Source organism: Mobula birostris, chromosome 1 (genome assembly GCF_030028105.1).
Source record: "Mobula birostris isolate sMobBir1 chromosome 1, sMobBir1.hap1, whole genome shotgun sequence".
In the NCBI taxonomy this organism is placed as follows: Eukaryota; Metazoa; Chordata; class Chondrichthyes; order Myliobatiformes; family Myliobatidae; genus Mobula; species Mobula birostris.
Window position 1 is genome coordinate 179045455 of NC_092370.1, and position 21437 is coordinate 179066891.

At 39.1% G+C, this 21437-nt stretch overlaps 1 protein-coding gene and 1 long non-coding RNA gene across 5 annotated transcripts in view; one reads left to right on the top strand and one right to left on the bottom strand.

Moving 5' to 3' along the window:
- LOC140201979 (RAS guanyl-releasing protein 1-like) overlaps positions 1 to 21437 on the top strand; it is a 175902-nt gene that overhangs the window by 110501 nt on the left and 43964 nt on the right. For 3 of the 4 annotated variants that reach the window (XM_072266856.1, XM_072266870.1, XM_072266849.1), the window contains 4 exons: positions 790 to 895; positions 9635 to 9697; positions 15480 to 15611; positions 19184 to 19337. In XM_072266856.1, coding sequence (XP_072122957.1) covers positions 790 to 895; positions 9635 to 9697; positions 15480 to 15611; positions 19184 to 19337 — 455 coding nt within the window. The remainder of the gene's footprint in view (positions 1 to 789; positions 896 to 9634; positions 9698 to 15479; positions 15612 to 19183; positions 19338 to 21437) is intronic. The other variant, XM_072266863.1, reaches the window with a different exon arrangement.
- Positions 4702 to 8200, bottom strand: LOC140209843 (uncharacterized). Its single transcript, XR_011889082.1, has 3 exons — positions 8159 to 8200; positions 5844 to 5900; positions 4702 to 5326 (listed from the first exon to the last, which is right to left on the bottom strand). It is a non-coding gene; the product is annotated as an uncharacterized lncRNA (long non-coding RNA).

The following is a 21437-nucleotide window of genomic DNA, read 5'->3' on the forward strand; positions in this document are numbered from 1 at the left end:
AGGACAGCTTCCATACCAGGTTGTGATGGACCCTAGAAGAATGCTTTCTACGGTGCATCTATAAAAATTAGTGAGGGTTTTAGGGGACAGGCCAAATTTCTTTATTTTTTTCAGGAAGTAAAGGCGCTGGTGGGCCTTCTTGGCAGTGAACTCTGCTTAGTTGGACCAAGTTAGGTCATTTGTGATATTGACCCAGAGGAACTTAAAGCTTTTGACTTGTTCCACTTGCGCACCACTGATGTAAATTGGGTCGTGCGGTCCGCTACTCCTTCTGAAGTCAACAACCGATTCCTTTGTCTTGCTGACGTTGAGGGATAGGTTATTGTCTTCGCATCATGCCACCAGGTTCTTAATTTCCTCTCTGTACTCAAACTCATGATTACCCGAGATACGGCCTACAATTGTTGTGTCATCAGCAAACTTATATATTGAGTTTGATGGAAACTTGGCTACACAATCATGGGTGTACAGTGAGTACAGCAGGGGGCTGAGTACACAGCCTTGTGGGGCACCGGTGCTCAGAGTGATTGTAGAGGAGAGCTTGTCCCCTATTTTTACAGCCTGGGTCCTGTCTGTGAGGAAGTTGAAGATCCAGCTGCAGATCTGAGTGCTAAGGCCCAGGTTCCAGAGCTTAGGAATCAGTTTATTTGGAATAATGGTATTAAAGGCAGAGCTGTAGTCAATGAAAAGGAGCCTTACATATGCATCTTTATTCTCCATAATACATTTGGATGGAAATCAGCAATGAGATTGTGTTCCAATTCATGAAATTCTTCCCTCTTCCAACAGATGCAGAAGGGAACCTGTGTCGAAGCAGTCACCTGTTGCAGGTAACTCTGTCAATGCACCGCTTCAATGTATCATCAACAGAGCTGCTGCAGAAGCTCATCACACTATATCCTTTTGCTGCAATAATGCTTGAACTATAAAGTGTGTCCAAATCATCAACAGGCAAGATAAAACATGCAGCTCTAATAATTTGTCAAAACATCCTTTTAATTGTGAAATTAAAAAAAACGGGAAATGTATTCTCCTCCACTTCACTTTATTCCTTTAATGTCAGCCCTGGCTCAGCTGTGGTTCTCTTCTTTCTGAGTCAGAAGATTGAGAGTTGAAGTACCACTCCAGAGGATAGTGATCTGTATTGAGTCTGTAAGGCAGTGCAGAGGGTATAGACTGACCAAGCTTGCAAAGCAATTCAATGCTTCTGATACTGTTCTGTTAGTGCCAAATTTAATATCTCAATTTTAATGCAAATGATAGATTTTTAAAAGAAGTTCCTTTACTATGCATGTATATTACTTTAAGTCCACCACAACTGACTAGTTTCTAGATATATTTATCTTGATTTCCTGTAAATACAGCAGTACTATGTCTGAACTAATGCCCATGGCAATCATTGCCATATTCTTGCTTCTTTTCATGAAAATATATTTCTCCTGAATCCCCTATTGGAGTTATTATTATGATTTTTTATTAAATAGCTCACTTTTGTGTTCCTTACAAATCCACCTCTCTGTGCCAAATCCATTGAAAATCCTTTTAATAATCTTGAAAACATCCATCAATTCATTTGTAAACCATTGCTGTTCAGTTTGGTGTTGTCCCCCTATTGTTTTATCATTCTGGTAAATATTTATCATACTGTGTTTCAGTGCCTTCGTATCTGTTTTGTAATATGAATTTAAGAACTCTGCACAGATCTCCAGATGTGGTTCAGCCAGAATTTTGTATGTGTTTAACATGACTGCTCTGTTCCATTCATTTAGGTGATTTATGCATCAGTACATCCTGATCTTTGGGGTTATAATTTAGTTACTAACTTGCTAATGTGATTTCTCACATTGATATCTAAGTTGTTAATGTATATGTAAAACAACAAGGATCCCAGCACAGATCTCTGCAGTACACTTCTGGTCACAGGCTTCCAAACATCAAAGCAATCCTATTCATCACTTTGGACTCTATTCTTTTGGACCAGTCTTCCATGTGGTACCTTGTTAAAGGCCAAACTGAATTTCATGTGAATGACATCAACCACACCACCTCATTGATATATTTTGTTATCTTTTTTTAACCAAAAAGCCTAAATTTAAATTAGTCAAATACGATTTCCCACCAATAAATCCATGTTGTCCCCTATCAGCCCCTGCATATTGGTGTGTAGATTAATCCCGCTCCTCAGAACTTTGCCAATAATTCCCAATAATTGATATGAGACTAACTTGGGTATAATAAGATTACTGTAGCCTTTTTTTAAAAAATAAATATACTGCATTTGCTATTTTCCAGGCACTTGGCATCTCACCTGTGGTGATGAAGCTTTAAATATCTCCATCATGGCCCCAGCAATCTCCTCCCTTCCTTGCATAGCAGTTTGGGGATACATCTACTCAATTCCTGGGAATTCATCACCTTTAGGCCTGCTAAGTCTTATAATGTCTCATCCTTTCTCATTTTAATCTGCTCTAGAATTTCATCTGAAATTTCCAACCATAAAGTCTTTTTCTTTAGTGTCTGCAAATAAAAACAATTCATTTAAGATCTCGCCCACATCCACTGGCAACACATATAGATAGCTTCTTTGGTTCTGAATGGGCTCCATTATTTCCCTGGCTGCCTGTTGTTTTTATTATACTTGGAAAACACTGTGGGATTTTCCTCAATCTTAACTGCCAGTGATACTTTTTGGTCCCTTTTGCCTCTTCTTTCTATATACCCGATGGGGCCTTCCTCACTTTTAGTGCAGGGAACCTGTCTTCTGCTTTGTTTTTTTCTTTATTAAACTTTTTATCCTTTGATATCCCTAGGCATGTTGTCCTTTTGTGAACATTTTGATCCTGATTCAAAATTCAAAAATCATAGGTAGTAGAAGTATAATTTGTCCATCTCTGCTGATCACCCCATCCTTGACTAAGCTGTTCCACCATGAACACTATCTGTTATGAGTCAACATGATGCTTTCAGATCAGGTCATGCATAGCACATACCTCCACCGCACTGCTCAGGTGTGTTTCTGGGGTACAGGGGCTAGCGACCCTTGTGCACCTCCGCTCCGTCCGCCAAAACGGACAGGATCTCCCAGTAGCCACGCACTTCAACTCTGCTTCCCACTCCCATTTAGATATGTCCATACATGGCCTCCTCTACTACCATGATGAGGCCAAACTCAGGTTGGAGGACAACACCTCATATACTGTCTGGGTAGTCTCCAGTCCCTTGGTATGAACATAGAATTCTCCAACTTCTGGTAATTCACTCCCCCTCCCTTCCCCTATCCATATGTCACTCTGCCCCCTCCCCCAGCTGCCTATCACCTCCCTCATGGTTCCGCCTCCTTCTACTACCCATTGTGTTTTCCCCTATTCCTTTTTCACCTTTCCTGCCCATCACCTCCTTGCTTCCCCTCCCCCACCCCTTTATCTTTCCCCTTACTGGTTTTTCACCTGGAACCTACCAGCCTTCTCCTTCCCACCCTCCCCCCACCTTCTTTATAGGGCCTCTGCCCCTTCCCTCTACAGTCCTGACAAAGGGTTCCGGCCCGAAATGTCGACCGATCTTTTCCACAGATGCTGCCCGACCTGCTGAGTTCCTCTAGCGTGTTGTGAGTGTTGCTTTGATCCCAGCATCTGCAGATTATTTTGTGCCTGTTCTATGTACTTGACAGATGATTTTTTCGTGTTCTATCGCTGAGCCGCAGTAAACCATCTGATTGGCCTATCAGAGTTCTCTTTGGGGACTAGTTGACTTGATCAGCATTTCTAATCTGGCTATTGTTCACGATTGCACTTAATAAAAAAAAAGTAGGGGCAAAGGGCATTAGGAGTCCTCGTGCAAGATTCCCTGAAGGTTAACTTTCACGTTGACTCAGTGGTAAGGAGGCAAAAGCAATGTTAGCATTCATTTTAAGAGGACTAGAATATAAAAGCAAAGGCGTAATGCTGAGGCTTTATAAGGCATTAGTCAGAGGAGTATTATGAGCAGTTTTCAACCCGGTATCTTAAAAAAAAAAGATGTGCTGGCATTCGAGAAAGCCCAGAGGAGATTCACAAGAATTATTCTGGGAATGAAAAGGTTAATGTATGAGGAGCATTTGATGGCTCTGGGCCTGTACATGCTGGAACTTAGAAGAGTGAGTGGGATCTCTTTTAAAGCCGATTGAATATTTTGTGAATATTAAAAGGCCTAGATGAAGTGGATGTGGTGAGGATGTTTCCTGTAGTGGTGAAGTCTAGGAACAGAGGGCACAACATCAGAATAGAGCAACATCAATTTAGAACAGAGATGAGGAGAAATGTCTTCAGCTAGAGGGTAATAAATCTATGAAATTCATTGCAAAAGATGGCGTGGAGGCAAAGTCCATTAAAGCAGAGGTTGATAGGTTTTTGATTAGTCAGAGTGCCAAAGATTATGGGCAGAAAGCAAGAGAATGAGGTTGAGAGGGATAATAAATTAGCCATGATGGAATGGTAGAGCAGACTTGATGGGCTGAACAGCCTATTTCTGCTCCTATTCTTATGGTTTAATGGTGTGTATGGTATAATCCCCAAAAAATCACCTCCTTTTGATTCCTAAACGCTACCTAAATAGTGTAACCTAATGAACCATTTAAGGTAGCCACCCTTGTGCTTTATTGAAAATAAATAATTGCTATTCTCAAAGATAATGCATTAAGTTGTATTTTATTGTTTATTTTCCATTATAACTATCTCCACCAATTTAAAGTTTAATTCTAATATGTGGACCAAAGTTTTGCACCTTATTACATACAGAGCAAGCTTCATGATGACTTAGAACTTTGCTTTGATCTGCAAATTCTGAAAAAAGTCTGTTGATTCTAGACTCCAAATCATTTATACAAATAGAGAACATCAGTTGTCCTAGCACGAATGCACTCCAATTCCTATATTTTGTAACTTTCTTTATCTTTTACATTCTCTTTGGTACCTCATGGCAAGATTGCTATCAATTGTTTTATGTCACCTGACTTCAAATGTACTGACCTTGTTAGTGACTTTGTCTTAGCAAAAGCCATGCTCTAAGATAGTATATTTTGGTACAAAGTAGCAGGTCACATACATAAACAACAGGAATTCTGCAGATGCTGGAAATTCAAACAACACACATCAAAGTTGCTGGTGAACGCAGCAGGCCAGGCAGCATCTGTAGGAAGAGGTGCAGTCGACGTTTCAGGCCGAGACCCTTCGTCATGGCCTCGGTGGAGCAGAGATCATTAAAGTGTATTTCCCTGATAGTCTGAACTTCATCCTTACGGCTGAGTTCCTCTGATAATTTCAGCAGGTTTTGATGTAACAAATCAATATGCCTGAAAAATAGGTGAACCAGGATGGATCAGTTTTTCTGCTGTGCACTTTGAGTTAAATTACTTGACCAAAGGTACTAAAATGAACCTTTTTTGTAGACTGTAAACACCTCGTGACAAATTTGTAAGTGGTTTTTATCTGGGAATGCACACGATGAGGTTCAAAACAAAAGCATGCTGGTCCAATGTTGATACCAAGCTTTCAATGGCATCTGACAGGAAGAAGGCTGACCCTTGCTCAGCTAGCAAAAACACCAAAGGCCAGCTGAACTTCACTTTAGTGATAATATGATCTGACACGATTAAGAGGAACTGATATATTTTTAGTGATAAGGAAACTATTACCATTCAGCTTCAATTTTAGAATCTTATGAACACCCCATTCAAAGTTCATACTTCAGTTTTACAATTGTAGTTCCATAGAAATTTCACAACAGAGGTAGTGCAATATTAATATAATTAGAACTGCCTTATAATGTTGTCTGGAAGAACTGAATAAGAAAGAAAGGCTATCACCTACCTTTGCTAAATGCATATGCATTATAAGTATCTTCCATTTCTCTTCACATATCTAACACTGAAAAATAAGCAAGCGTTAATTTAATGTCCCTGTAGTACTTCATCGAGTTGAAACAGTTTAAAAATAGACTGTAATCAGTGAGACTATGTTTAAAATAACCTAGGCAACAGAAGCTACTTCAGAAGACACATTAACTATTATGATAATTAGTATGTCATCATGGAGAAGGAACAGCAGGCTTGGAGAGAGATGAAAAGCTTCCCAGATACATGAAAAGGGCACACCAATGCACCAATTCATAGTGAGGTATGAGTGGCACTGCATGATGTTGGGTTGTATCACATATGTTAGAACAAGGGTTTTTATTCCCCCTGTTGCTCTGAAACCAGATTAGAAAAGAAACAAACCTACAGTGCAGACATTTTTACCTGTCTGTGAAGACATATGTTATAAAATCATTAACAGCTTTGACCCTCAGAAGTTAATGTAGTTTCATCAAATCATGAAAGCAGCATAAAACGGCACTTGTTATATTGTGACTATCACACACTTCTAAAGGCATTAACCCCATCTTTTTGCTATCACTGTTCTGCTGTTGCCCCATTACTGATATCTGCCTGCAAACTTCCATGTACTAATTACTTAATTGTGAGCCTGCACAGTGCAGTGAACTATGGCAGGCTTGTTGGTTATCTAGTATTGCGCATATCCATCAAGAAAACATGGATCCAGATTAGAAAAAGGTTTAAGATCACTGACATATGTTGTGAAATTTGTTGTTTTGCAGCAGCAATGCTCTGCAATACATAATAGAAAAACTATAAATTACAATAATAAGTATATATGAAACATTAAATTAAATAAGTAGAACAAAGAGAGAGGAAAATAGCAATGTAGTGTTCTTGGGTTCATTGTCCATGCAGAAATCTGATGGTGAAGGAAGAAGCTGTTCCTGAAACATTGAGTATGTGTCTTCAAGCTCTTGCACCTCCACCTTGATGGTAGCAATGAGAAGAGGGAATGTCCTGGGTGATGGAAGTCCTCAATGCAACATCTTTTGAAGGTGTCCCTGATGCTGGGGAGGCTAATGTCTATGATGGAGCTGGCTGAGTTAACAACTTTCTGATCCTGTGCAGTGACCCCATCCTATGAGACAGTGATGCAACCAGTTAGAATGCTGTCTGTGGTACCTCTATAGAAATTTGCTAGAATCTTTGATGACATACTAAGTCTCTTCAAACTCCTAATGAGCTATAGCCACTGTCATGCCTTTTTTGTAATTTCATCAATATGTTGGGCCAAGGATAAATGTTCAAACATATGGACACCCAGGAACTTGAAACTGCTCACATTTCCACTGCTGATCCCTCAATGAGGGCTGGTGTGCATTCCCTTGACTCGAATGCAACATTAATTGTGGCATTGGCAAATTTATAGATGGCATTTGAGCTGCACCAAACCACACAGTTATATATATATAGAGAGAGAGAGAGTAGAGCAGTAGACTAAATATGCATCCTTGAAGTACGCCAGTGTTGATTGTAAGTGAGGAGGAGATGTTATTCCCGATCTGCATTGACTATAGTCTCCTGGTAAGGAAGTCAAGGATCCAGTTGCAGAGGGAAGTACAGAGGCCCAGTTTATGGACCTTGTTGATACTGAGGGTGTGATTGTGTCGATTACTGAGCTGTAATCAATATACAGCAGCCTGATCTAGGTATTGCTATTGCCCTGATGATTCAAGGCCAAGTGGAGAGCCAGTGGGATTGCATGTGCTTTAGACCTATTATGGTAGGCAAATGGCAGCAGGTTCAGGTCCTTTCTTAGGCAGGAAATGTTTCTCACCATGTTCAACCTCTCAAAGCGCTTCGTCACTGTAGATGTGTGTGTAACTGAGCCTGAGGCAGTTCATCCTGCTCTTCTTGGGCTCTAGTATGATTGCTGCCCTATTGAAGCAGGTGGGAACCACTGACTGCAGCAGTGAGAGACTGAAGATGTCTTTGAGCACTCCCGTCAGTTGGTTGTTGGTTTTTTAGTACCATATCTGGTACACCATCAGGGCCTGAGGCCTAACAGGGGTTCATCCTCTTGAAAGATGTTCTGACGTTGGCCTCTGAGACAGAGATCACAGGGTCACCAGATGCTTCAGGGATTTGCACAGGTGTAGTTTTATTCACTGTTTTAAAGCATGCATTAAAGATGTTGAGCTCATCTGAGAGTGAAGCATCACATTCAGGTGATGTTGATTTTTCTTTCTCAGGGATGGCATTAATTGAAGCCACCCTATATTTGGCAGAAACCAGGGAGATACCAACCTTTTCTATGCTACTGCTCAAGAACTCCAGTGTAGACGGCATTGTTCTTGCTCATTAAAAATCCAACACGATGCATCAGAAGGACCTAAAATTATGATAAAGTTCAAAATTAAAAATAAATTTATTATCAAAATACTTATGTCACCATATACCACCCGGAGATTCGTTTTCTTGAAATGAATTAAATGAGAAATTATAGGTGGGTTGCTCACTCAAATTGTTGATAAATAAATAAGCCAATGATGGTAATAGAAATACTTTAAAACAGTAGAAAATTCCAACAATTTGAATGTATAGAAAAGAGTTTGTGATGTCATGGAGACTGATACCTTTGTATCATCCCACCTAAAAATGATTTGGAGCAACTGCTTAGAGTATACATCCATTCCTATCTTGTCACCACTTTTTTGGCTCCACCCTCCAAATTATCAGACTGCTTCTCTAATGTCTGGCTCTGAATGAGTAGAAAATTTCTTTAACATCAGCCCCAACCATTAAACACTTAACTCTTCTGGGTGATTGTCTGAATCTGAACTAGATTGTTTGCAACATCACAGTCATAGATGACCCTAAGTTTGCCTGTTTCCATATTTTTCTCAGCTCCTCTGATGCTGGGACACTCATTTTCAAAGACTGGGACACAAGGTAGAAGGCATTTTTAAAAATTAAGTTTATTATTTATAATTATTCCTGTAGGATTTTATGCATTTTAATTAACTATGTTAAGAAAATAATAGTTACTCCCTAATAATTTTTTTGAATGTTACGAGCTTTTAGATTTCTGACTGTCAGATTCAGGAAGATCTACGACAGTTTTATTAGTCATTGTAGGACTACTCCCTGCTTTACCTAACATCAGTGCTGTATGAGCAGGGCCTCCGCCCTACGCCACCTGAGGTGTAGTTACAGTGCAGACCTTGATGCTTAGCTCAAGGGTTCAGAAAGGTATATGTAGTTTTGTGCATTCTGGGCTACATATCCAGCAGAGTATGACTCAGAATCCTACTGCTCAACTTCCTGCCCAACAAGGCAGGCAAAAAGACATCAACTCTACTGCTAAATAAAGAGATAGATTAAAACTGGGTAACAGTAAAAGTAACTCAGTGCCACAATTCTTTGTCATAATGAACCATCCACAGCATTAAAACCATTTCCTTTGATCAGCTTCTGTAACTTATGTCATACAGATTCAAGGTAAAATAGTGTGTTTAGTTTCATGACTTATTTTAAGTACATTTTGAAGTAGTAAATAATTGCTTAAAAGTTGTTCCTTTTTGAAGCTCTGAAATTACATTTTAAAGAAGTATTTTTGGTGTGCAGTCTGAAAGATATTAAAAGACAAATGGTCTTTATCTTATTCAACACTTGTTTTCCAGAAAATGTCACTTATATTGGACTCAACAATGCTATTGTTGAATATAAATAAGGATACTTAAATACTTTAAATAAGAATTGTTTTCCTTAATGATGACCTACATATCAGAATGCTTTAGAGCAAAACTGTGCTGCAACTTGCTTGAAGATCTGTTACTTTATAAGGTGAGCCTTTTCCTGGAAGTAACAACCACAGCTAAGTAAAGACAAAAAGTCAAGTATCTACCTGCAGCATTTGCATTTCTCATTTTAGTCTCAGTTTGAAAGATTGTGGTTAAGTCCTGCAAACATATCTTTAAAAAGTTATAGTAGCTCTTTTTTTCATCTGTGCCTTCTATAACTTTCTTTTCTATGTAAACTTGAGAATTATATGGCTCTATGCAAGACTAATATTTCAAATGACATTTCATTAAATAATATCTAAAGTGTTAAATACAGGAAATTTCCAGCTCTAAATGTCCATAGAAGGATGCAGAGGATGAAACCCATATAAAATCAAAGAATGAAAATAGAAAGAGATTATGTGTACCATTAGTCACTTCTCTTCACATAATTATTGTTTTTATTATTGCTGAGAGATGTTGCATTTTCTCCTAGTGCAAAATAGCACATAACCAGAAAAAGCACCTAATTCGTATACACTCACGTTAAGCATCTGTTTTTCTGGTCTTTGGGCACTAATAGAATAAGAAATTGAATTATCCACTCACAGATCACAAGATAGGATTTGGGGTTACATAAAATGGAGGGAGAAGAGAAATTTGGAGGAAGGGGTTAAACAGTGAGTTTAATGGCAACAACCAATACCCTCATACAGTGAAGTTGACCAATTAGGCCAGATTTACTCCCTTGCAGATGTGAGGTGTTAAGTGTTGTCTGTCTGTAGATGGTAGCTCATTACACTCAAGGTTGGGGACTCACTAAAAATAAGGACGATGCCCAGCGGGCTCCTTTAATTCACGTATGGTTTCCATCTTTCTGTGTAACATACTAGTTTACTTACTTCATCGGGAGTTAACAATGAACATGGCAGGTGACAACCTTTTGACCTGAGCTGTTTCTAAATCAGACATGCACACATGATGATGATATTTAGAATGATGTGGTTGATGTTTCCGCAATGGATTTTGCTCAAGGTGAACTGGGGCAAGAAATGCCTGATGTAATTTCCTGAAGGACAGGACTTCTATCGGAAATAAGTGCAAACACTTCAAAACAGACAAAACATTTTATTTTGTGCAAGTAATTCCTCATCTAATTTTTAGGTAAAACTTGCTGGTGGATATAAGGATATCAGTGTAGTCTTAATAGTTTTGAACCACTGAGTTGATGCTATTAATACTAACAACTCTGAAACTATACAATGTAGAGCTTTGGTCTCCTTTTCAAGGAAGAATTTACTTCAAAGACCAAGCAGTAAGAGTTGATTGCTGGGCTGAAGTACTTGGCTTGTGGTGAAAGAATGGACGGTCTACTCTGTCAAGGATCATATGTGAATTCACAATTCTTGAGAAGTATTAGATAGGGTAGATGCTATGAGAAAGTCTCTCCTGATCAGAGAGCCTGAATCTAGGGAGTGCATTCTTAGCGCAAAGAAAACTTAATGAGATGAGGGTAAATTTATTTTCTGATGGTCACAAATCTTTGGAATTCTCTAGGTACAAAGCCATAGAACCTGATAGACTCAAGGTAGATAACTTTTTGTACGTCAGAAAAATAAATGGTAATGGATTTTGGATAGGAAAATCAAGTTATGATGAGCAGATCAACCTTGTTATTAAAAGGCAGAGTAACCTTACAGGATTAGGTTCGACATCTATCCCTTTTTCAAACATTCTTTACTTCTAGATTCCACTGTGTATATAGAGTATCAGCAAAATTGTGTTATAAGCTATGAATAATAAAGATAAATCATTTTGCATTTTGAGTGTTCAGGTTAGCTGAATGATAAGATGGTGTGATGAGAGGCACTAAATGATTGGCATCACAAGAAATTAAATAGTTAAATCTAGCCCATAGATCCATGAACAATTTAAAACTGGCAATTACAGTCATGATCTTAATATGACTGCTTTACTGAGGCATTGGGAAAAGAAAAAATGTTCAGATTATGCAGCAGGCAGGCCAACATCTAAGGAAAGAAACAGGTTTAATGTTTCAGATTGATAACCTCCTATCTGTTTTGAGGTTCTTTACCTAAACATCGACTATTTCTCTTGCCACTGGTATGTTTAGTTTGCCTGTATTATTACCAAAGTATGTTTTGACAAAGATCAGCTGATTAACTATGGTACATGCCAATAACATAAGACATAGGAGTAGAATTGGACCATTTGGCCCATCGAGTCTGTTCTGCCATTCTATCATGGCTGATTTATTATCTCTCACCACCCCATTCTCCTGCTTTCTCCCCGTAACCTTTGACACGATTACTAATCAAGAATCTATCAACCTCCACTTTAAATCTACCTGATGACTTGGCCATTTGTAACAATGAAATTCACAGATTTACCACTCTCTGGCTAAAGAAATGGCTTTCAAATCCTGCACAAGGATAGAACTGGCACAGGTTCCCTGACCATATTGATCACAACGGGAACTGCAGAGCTATGTGATGCTTAAGAGGGACAGAATTAACATTTTTGAAGATTATTTATCTTTTATATGTTTCTTATAACTTTGTCAAGTCAAGTCAAATTTATTTATAAAGCACATTTAAAAACACCCCATGTTGACCAAGGTGCTGTACAAACCATAACAGATAGCTAAAATCACAAATACAGCTTATAGGCACAAAATAAACAGCACATGAGCCTAGGCACAAGCCAAAAATCAGCCACATGAGAAAGATTCAAATGCTTGTGAATAAAGTTAAGTTTTGAGCCTGGACCTAAAAGAGTCAATGGAGGGGGCAGATCTGATAGGGAGGGGAATGCTGTTCCACAGTCTAGGGGCTACAATAGCAAAGGCGTGGTCACTCCGGATTTAAATTTAGATCGCTGGACAGCCAGGAGCCCCAAGTCAGCCGACCTGAGGGACCTGGAAGTAGAATAAGGGGTTAGAAGGTCTGTGATATAAGTGGGGGGGGGGGGGAGCCCATTTAGGGCTTTATAAACAAACAGGAGAACCTTAAAATCAATTCTAAACCGTATTTGTAGCCAGTGGAGGGAGGCCAGGATAGAAGTAATATATGGTCCCTCTTCCGGGCACCTGTCAGGAGCCAGGCTGCGGCATTCTGGACCAGTTGCAGGCGGGACAGGGACGACTGACTAATCCCAGTATACAGGGAGTTGGAGTAGTCCAAGCGGGAGGATATAAGGGCGTGGATGACTTTCTCGAGATCTTTGAAGGAGAGAAATGACTCGATTTTCGCAATAGTATGAAGCTGGAAAAAACTGGCTTTTAATACTGCATTAACTTGCTTGTCAAACTTAAAGGCGGAATCAAATATCACACCAAGGTTTTTGACATGGGGTTTGACAAGGGTGGACAGGTTACCAAGACTGTTGGTAATCACTTTGATGGAGTCAGGGGGGCTAGATAGGACAACTTCAGACTTGCCTTCATTCAGCTGTAGGAAGATTTGTGCCATCCAACACTTTATGTCCTCAAGGCAGTTCATGAGGCTGACTAGATTTGACTGGTCGTTTGGTTTCAGGGGGAGATGAAGCTGTGTGTTGTCAGCATAACAATGGAAAGAAATGTCGTATTTTTGAACGATTTGACTGAGAGGAAGCATGTATATAGAGAAAAGAATGGGACCTAGGATGGACCGCAGGAGAGACTAACTGGGCGAGAAGAGAAATTGCCTATGTTGACGGAGAAACTTCTAGTTTTGAGGTAGGATATAAACCAGTTCAAGGCAGTGCCATCAACACCAACCCTGTACTGGAGACGGTCTATTAAAATGGCATGATCCACAGTATCAAATGCTGTGCTGAGGTCAAGAAGAATTAGGATGGCAGAGTCACCTGAGTCGGTAGAGAGGAGCAGGTCTTTGTACACTTTCAGCAGGGCAGACTCTGTGCTATGATAAGCCTTAAAACCTGACTGAAATCTTTCCAACATGTTGTTTTGTTGTAGGTAGGGCAGCAATTGACTAAGAATAACCTTTTCGAGAACCTTTGACAGGAATGGAAGTTTAGAAATAGGTCTGTAGTTACTAGGTAAGGTAGGGTCTAAGTTGGTTTTTTTCAGGAGGGGCTGGACCACGGCACGCTTTGAAGTAGGTTGGAACGGTACAGTGGCCAGGGAGCTGTTGATAATAGAGAGGATGCTGGGACCGGCTATGTCAAAGACATCCTTCGGGAGGGCAGTGGGGACAACGTCAAGGGGGCAGGTTGCAGGTTTCATGGTGGAAACAATTTTTGTAAGGGAGGGTAGTGTGATGGGTTGGAAATAGTCCAGTTTAGATGAACAGACCAATGAGACAGTTAAGTCATGGGTTGGGGTGGGGGGGGGGGGGAATGTTCATTCTGATGTTTTCAACTTTGCCAATGAAGAATTTTAAAAATTCTTCGCACTTAGCAGGGTACACTTCTAAACTAATACTGGGGGCGGGACAAATGACAGAATTTATGGTACTGATTAAGACCTTGGGATTATGAGAGTTGTTAGAAATTAGGTCAGAAAAGTATTTTGCTCTTGCAACCTTAACTACATCCTGCTATTTGTGAAGATTGTATCTCAGAATTTCAAAGGAAATTTGAAGGTTATCATGCTTCCACTTTCATTCGGATATTCTGCACTCCCTCCTCAAGGCTCTGGTGGTGTCATTAAGCCAAGGCAGACCTTTAGGCTTAGGCTTTTTGAATTTAAGGGGAGCAACAGTATTCAGAATAGAAGAGCAGGTGGTACTAAATAAGGAGGTAAGTTCCTCAGTGCTGAGATGGGGAGGAGAAGCCTCAATAGTGCAGGTATTAGGAGCAGCTACGAGAGCCTCAGAGAACTTATTGGCAGTCAAAGAGTTAATGTAATGAGAGCAACGTACAGGAAGATGAAATTTAGTAGGGGAAAAAGGCACAGAAGCATCAAACGTAACAGCACCATGATCCGACAGACATGCATCAATTATTTCCCCATTGCAGATCGGAAAACCAGACGATAAGACCAGGTCAAGTGTATGGCCTAGCATGTGAGTGGGTCCAGTGATAAGCAGAGCAAGATTAAAAGACTCAAGCAGATGCATAAAATCACTTACGAGAGGCTTAGTGGGACAGCAAACATGAATATTAAAGTCACCAAGAATCAGAACTCGATCAAAGTTGGGCATAGTGTTTGAGAGGAAGTCCGCAAATTGAGTGATAAAAATCTTTATGTATTTTTGGTGGACGGTACACAAGAGCAATCAAAAGGGGATTGACCAGGCCCACTTTAATTAATTGCACCTGGAAGCTGGGGAAATATCAGAGTTCAGTAGACAGCAATTAAAATGCAATTAACTTTGACGTATTTTCAGCTTTTTTATATTTAAATAATCTTTTTAAATGTTGAAGTTCTTTTTTTTTACTAAACCCTGCCAGCTTTAATGGCTGGAGGCAGGGATCAGTTACCCATCAAAGTTTTAAAGGGAGATTTGGTGATGTGCTGGCTCAAATTCATCATTGATTCCTTTTCTTCCAACAATGGACACTTACTGCAAGTAGCAAAGGCCCAAGGGGTGGCTGGGTGTGTCAACACAAGGAAAGGATTAAACAAGGATAGCAATTGCAGGCAAAGGTCCCATGCCAGTTAAGGTCACGTTTGAGAATAGTACTTGTGATATAATTCAGGCCAGTTATGTAACTGATATCGGTCTAGTTACATTACTAATATTAATCTGTAATGTAGAGTTACTTTCTGTTCAAAGATTAAAAAGTAGCTTTATTTCATATATTGATTTAAGTTAAAACAAAGGCATTGTTGCATTATTTATGCTGATATTAATACTTGCATGGTACTGTTCCAGGTACTGGATTACGGAGTTCTGGATAATGTTTAAAATAGACAACAGTCTTTCAGAAACAATGGAACATTTTCAAGAGCTGGTGAGAAGGAAGGGTGAAGAGTCACATTCTCAATTTATTGACACTTCGCAAATGTAAGACATAAGTTCATATTCCATTTCTAAAAAATGATAAATGATCAACATCAGCTTCACAATTACTCTCGATTAAGAATGTGTGTTTACGAGAGAGAATTAGGGAGAAATTTTCAATCCAATAATTGCTATCATTATTATCTGTAGCCTTATAGAGTATGAGGCCCTGCATTGGCCAGAGTCCAGCATGGATCCTAGCTGTCTACACGATACACAAGTCAGGGCAGTAGGATATAGAGACCAAGCTGTTGCTCATGCAGCAGGCTTCCCTTCTCCACACAGCCGATGAGTCCAAAGAAACACAGTTCAGCACCAGCGGCATTGCAGGTGTTGCCAGTCAGTGTTGGACAGCCTGAGGGACCCGCGCCTGAGGCCTTCCCCATGAGTGGGTTTATCCACAAAGCAGCAGGGGTTTGAGATCTGAGTTTTCCTCCTACTAGATGAGCTGCCAACCACGGCTGATGAACCCCATCTAACTGGTTTTAAGGTGCCAGTAACCTGCCTTTGAACCTTCTCCTGTCAGTAGAAACGGTTTTGCCTGGCTTTATAGCTAAGCCATACGTGAAGGCCAGGAGCTGGAGTTGTTTGTCAGAGGCTATTTGAGACACATATCATTGTGAGCATTTAATAGACAGTGTGAGTTTATCCCCATGACCTCCCCCCAGCTATGACAACTTTAAGGAAGCTTGTAAGTATGGCATCATCCAAAATACACTGCAAATTAGTATTTTATGATGAACATGATTGTGTGCTTTCTCACATCATTTTCTAGAAAGGAATATCTTTTAGTTAAACAGTTTCATTTTCTCAGGTTGACTCAAAGCCAAGGAAACACATTTCATCACATTACTTTGATAACAACAAACAATTAGCAATTATCACTACCTTTCACAATTCTCTCAGCAGCAACTCACAGAAAATGTGAAAACTCTCTTTGTGGGGCTTTCCGAGTTGTAGGGGAACAGAGATAAAAATAACATCACATGGTGACCCTATGATTAGTTCTGTATATAAAATGGCAAAAATAAATTATTTTTGAATAAGTCATGCCCCTACACTTAGCCAGCACTGTCAAATCTTGTGAAGTTTCTCAGTCTTTCAAAAACATTTACAAGCTTTTAAAATCTTACAAGCGAAAAACTGAAAAGATAAAACCTTTTAAGAAAATCAAGAACTGAGACAAAGCTGGAACTTCCAAATACTTTTTAAACGTCTTTGAACTTAGCATCATGGGGAGAAAGCAAGAACAAGGCAGTAGATTTGGATGAACAGATAATCACATCGAAGTATAAGGCAGGCTTGAGGCTTAATAGCATACTCCTCCTAATCTCCGTTTTTCCAGAAACAGCTATGTGCACTATCAAACATTTTTCTGAGGTTTATGCAGCCATGCCCATCATTAAAATCTGTGGCATTTTGATTATGCCAAATTCATATGCTGAAATTGGCTGTTTGCACAGGTTCCTACTCCTACCACACTCCGTGATGATCCATCACCAGAGCGTAGCTTACTGCTCTGAAGCAAGTCACTGATAGTAACTTCCAGAGCTCCAGTTATCAAAGAGCAGGCTAAGAAGTCAAACTCAATGTAAATTTACTATCAAAGTACATATACTGTATGTTACCATATACGACCTTGAGATTCATTTTCTTGCAGGCATCTACAGGAAAGTAAAGAAACGCAATCAAATTTGTGAAATCTATACATAAACAAAGACTGACAAACAACCAAGAAGTTTAAGAGGTTACCTGAAAGTTAGCTAATTAATATACAATAGCTCATTCTAACTCAGTCACTGTTACTTATAGCTTATGTTCTTGTAACCATGCATTAGAATCTTATAAAAATGCATGGATTTGTATCTTGGTATATTTTGTATGTGTATATGTACATGACTTTAAAAAATTATGGTTTTCAGATGTATGTTTTAGAAATGGTAAACATGATATTTTGATCTTTACAGATGTTTTTAAGTAATAACTGGATTATTGGTAACTTTGAAGACTACAAGGGGCCATAGACTATAAATGGTTAAGACAGTTACAACATTGTTCTGGAAGGTAGCGAAGTTAGAGCAGGGAAATGTAATTTTTTTCAATTTTCCACACACAACATAAACATTATTATGAAACTTCCTGGTTAATTAACAAAAAGCTAATCGCTATTCCCATTATAAAGTACAGAATACCCTCTCCTCTTTGGAGATTTTTCTTCTCTTCTGTCCTAATCAATCATGCATCTTCATTGTTATTGAATTGCAAGTTGTTTGCTCTATGAGCCCTTCCTGTTACAAACTGAGTTACTGGACAATTGTCCATGCACTTAGACGGAGGATACTGGTGTTGTCAGATATTTTTTTTTCCCAAAAATACTTTATTCAGAAATATTACAAAATAAAAATAATTACATACAGGAAAAGAAAACCATTCGTTGACTGTGAGTCCTTATTCAATACAGTTATTAACAATAAAAATTTTACGTTGACTCTGTTCATTTACAAATGAAAGATGTTGTCAGATATAAAACGTTCAGCTTATTCAAGTTTGTTTGTAATTCAGGTTCCCAAAGAAAAATTGTCTTATAGTCATTGTGTGTAACCCACTTTACAGTCTGGATTAGGACAAAGACAAAACAGAATGCAGATGCTTGAATCTAAAACAAAAGCAGAATACTGAAAAAAAATCAATGGGTTAAACAACAAAAGATGCAAGTTGACATCTTAGGTCATAGGTTGACCTATGCAAATGCTGCATGACCCACTGAGTTCTTCCAGAATTCTGTTATGGTTCCAGTTTATATTAGTTTTAGCTGCAATCATGGCCAGAACAGCAACAATGAGACATTTATGTATTCAATTTTCTCATGCTCTGTTGAGAAGATAAGTGTAGAGAACTGAAACTCCAGAACCCTCCAAATTAGTCAAATTAAGTAGTCCTTCACTGAAAACTCCATACATACAAAGAATTGTTATCTAATAGATTATTGATTTTATGCATCAAGCCACCTCCATCTCCAGCCAAGCACGATTTCGAGTATATGCCCAGTGCTTATATTTTCTTTTCTGGGCAAAAATTATTCCAATTTCCTGAATGCTTTTCTGTTGTGTAGAGGTAGATTCATAAGCCTCCAACAAAATATTTTTGATTTTTGATGGGCTGTGATTATTGCTGTTCCTTGTACTCCACTACTCAGCAGAATACTGAAAGAATGTGTGCAGCAGTACTGTAGTATCGTAGATTAGGTAACAGCCTGTAAAACAGAAGGACTTCCTTATCCTGAGAATGGGTGGAAACAGGATTACTCAATTTAGAAAATGAAGAAGTTGAAGCTGATATAGTAACAAGAGGCAGACAAAGATAAACAAAGGACACATATCATCAGAGGAGACTAAAGAGACTGTCAGATTAGAATGGTAATGGAACAGAAAAAGGGAGAAAGGTGCCTGCTTGTAATGCTGCAACAAGAAAGCTAAATCTTAGTCACAAATCATGTCAGTACATGCCTCACCTAACCTATGCTGATGAATGTTTTTGAAAGGAGCAGCTAAACTTTTTTTTTGTTTACTGGACAGAAGTACACATGAATGGTCACGGAAAATCACTCAGAGGATAAAACCAAACTGTAGCAAAAAACGAAAAGTTTCCCTTCTCTTTGATCACTTGGAGCCAGAAGAGCTGGCTGAACACCTAACCTACCTCGAGTTCAAGTCCTTCCGCCGGATATCAGTAAGTCCGGGTATCAACTGTGTTAAGGAAATGGAGGAAAAGATCTGATTTTTGTCTTAAAATTACATCCATTTAAACATGCAGGGGAAGTTAACTTTTATCAGGCTACTCCTATGAACTTCACGCACCTACATAAACTACATAATAAGCAGTTGTGATTGTCCTCAAAATGGTTGGTGCATGGTAAATTGTTAAATACTGATGAAGCAGAAGATCCTTGTGCTCCATTTACAGCACATTCATACTCCAACAAATAATTGAGAATAAATTTATCCCCAACCTAACAGGATTTCAAGGGTTGCTTTTTATTGCCACCTCTAAAATCCCATCTGAATAGTTAACAATTTCTTATTAAGGTGCCACCTTCATGTTTCCTTTGTGATACTATTTATGGAATTTTGTTGCATTGAAAAATACATTTCACAGTTTTTCCAATAAATGTGCACTACCTTTAATGTTCCTCTTCAGTGTGACGTACAATGTAAAGTCAACTGAAAAAATAAAAGTTGTTGTCTGCTGTCCATTGTAGAATGAGAGAATGCAACAACCAGTTAGCAATGTCTCATAAACAAATAGATTATCAGTTTACCTATTTTCGTCTTGTTGAATGATAAACACTCCCCATTTCTCTTTGTGATAGTCTCCATCCACCCTGAGTGAGCAGTTGGTGCTTTGGTTTAACATTTCATTTGAAAGATAGCTTCTCAGATTTAAATATCTTGAGTCCTGGAGAGGGGACTTCAACATAAAACCTTATGTTTTATGTTAGATATAAGAGCAAGAATGGGTCAAGTGTCTTATCAAACCTACCTCACCTTTTAACAAGATTAACACTGATCTTCCACTACAGCCTGCTTTTCTTGTACTATTTCTCAACTCCCTTAACTTTCCTAGATTCCGTAGGTCTGTTAATCTCAAATTTGGGATATGCTCAGTAAATGAACATCTACAACCCTCTTTTGGGTGGAGGATTCCAGAGTGCGGGAATACTTTTTACCCTCAGTTCTAAATATCTCATCCTCTATCCTGAAAACGTCTATATTTCCCAAGCAAAGAAAGCAACTTCTCAGCATCCACCCTGCCATGTCCTTCAGGTACATTGAATGTTTTAATAAATTCACCTCTCATTCTTAACTCTTAACAAATATAAACCTCCAACATTCCTCATCAGTCTTTTTATCCCAGGAACCTGTCTAGAATACAGTTATTGTCTTATCCCCAAAGCTAATTCATTCTTCTTGAGATAAAGAAAGCAGAAACCATTGTGTTCACAACTGTAGACTCTAGAAGTGTTGTATACTGTTAGCAGCATACTTCTTTTTGTACTCCAACCTCTTGTTGTAAAGATGAAATCTCTGTTTACCTTTCTAATTGGTTGTGAATACTTGCATTTCATTCTTTCCATCAGAGTTTGGTTAGTTCACATTTACCCACAATTATATTCAATCTGTCATTTTTCTTTCCATTGTCAAAGAGGCAATCTCTTTGTGTCTTCCCCATGGATTACTTTCCTACTCAGCTTTGTATACTCAGTAAATGTGCATTCATTCTAATCAATCCTTTCATGTAAATCATTAACTTCTTATGATAACTACATCTGCATGAAGTGCATCGAGCTGCAGCTCCTTAGAGACCATGTTAAGAAACTGGAGCTGCAGCTTGATGACCTTTGACTCATACAGGAGAATGAGGAGGTGATAGACAGGAGCTACAGGGAGGTAGTCACCCCTAAGTTGTAGGAGCAGGTTCCTGGGTGACTGTTCGAAGAAGGAAATGGAATAGGCAGCTTGTGCAGAGTACCCCTGTGTCCGTTACCCTCAATAATAAGTATACTACTTTGGATACTGTTGCGGGGGTGACCTACCAGGGGAAAGCCGCAGCAATCAGGTTTCTGGCACTGAATTTGGCTCGATAGCTCAGAAGAGAGGTGGGAGATGAGGAGTGCAGGAGTGTTAGGGAATTCCATAATTAGAGGAGTAGAAAGCAGATTCTGTGGACATGAAAGAGACACTCAGATCGTATGTTACCTTCCAGGGTCAGAGATGTCTTGGATCGGGTCCATGCCATTTTGAAGGGGGAGGGTGAACAGCCAGAGGTCTT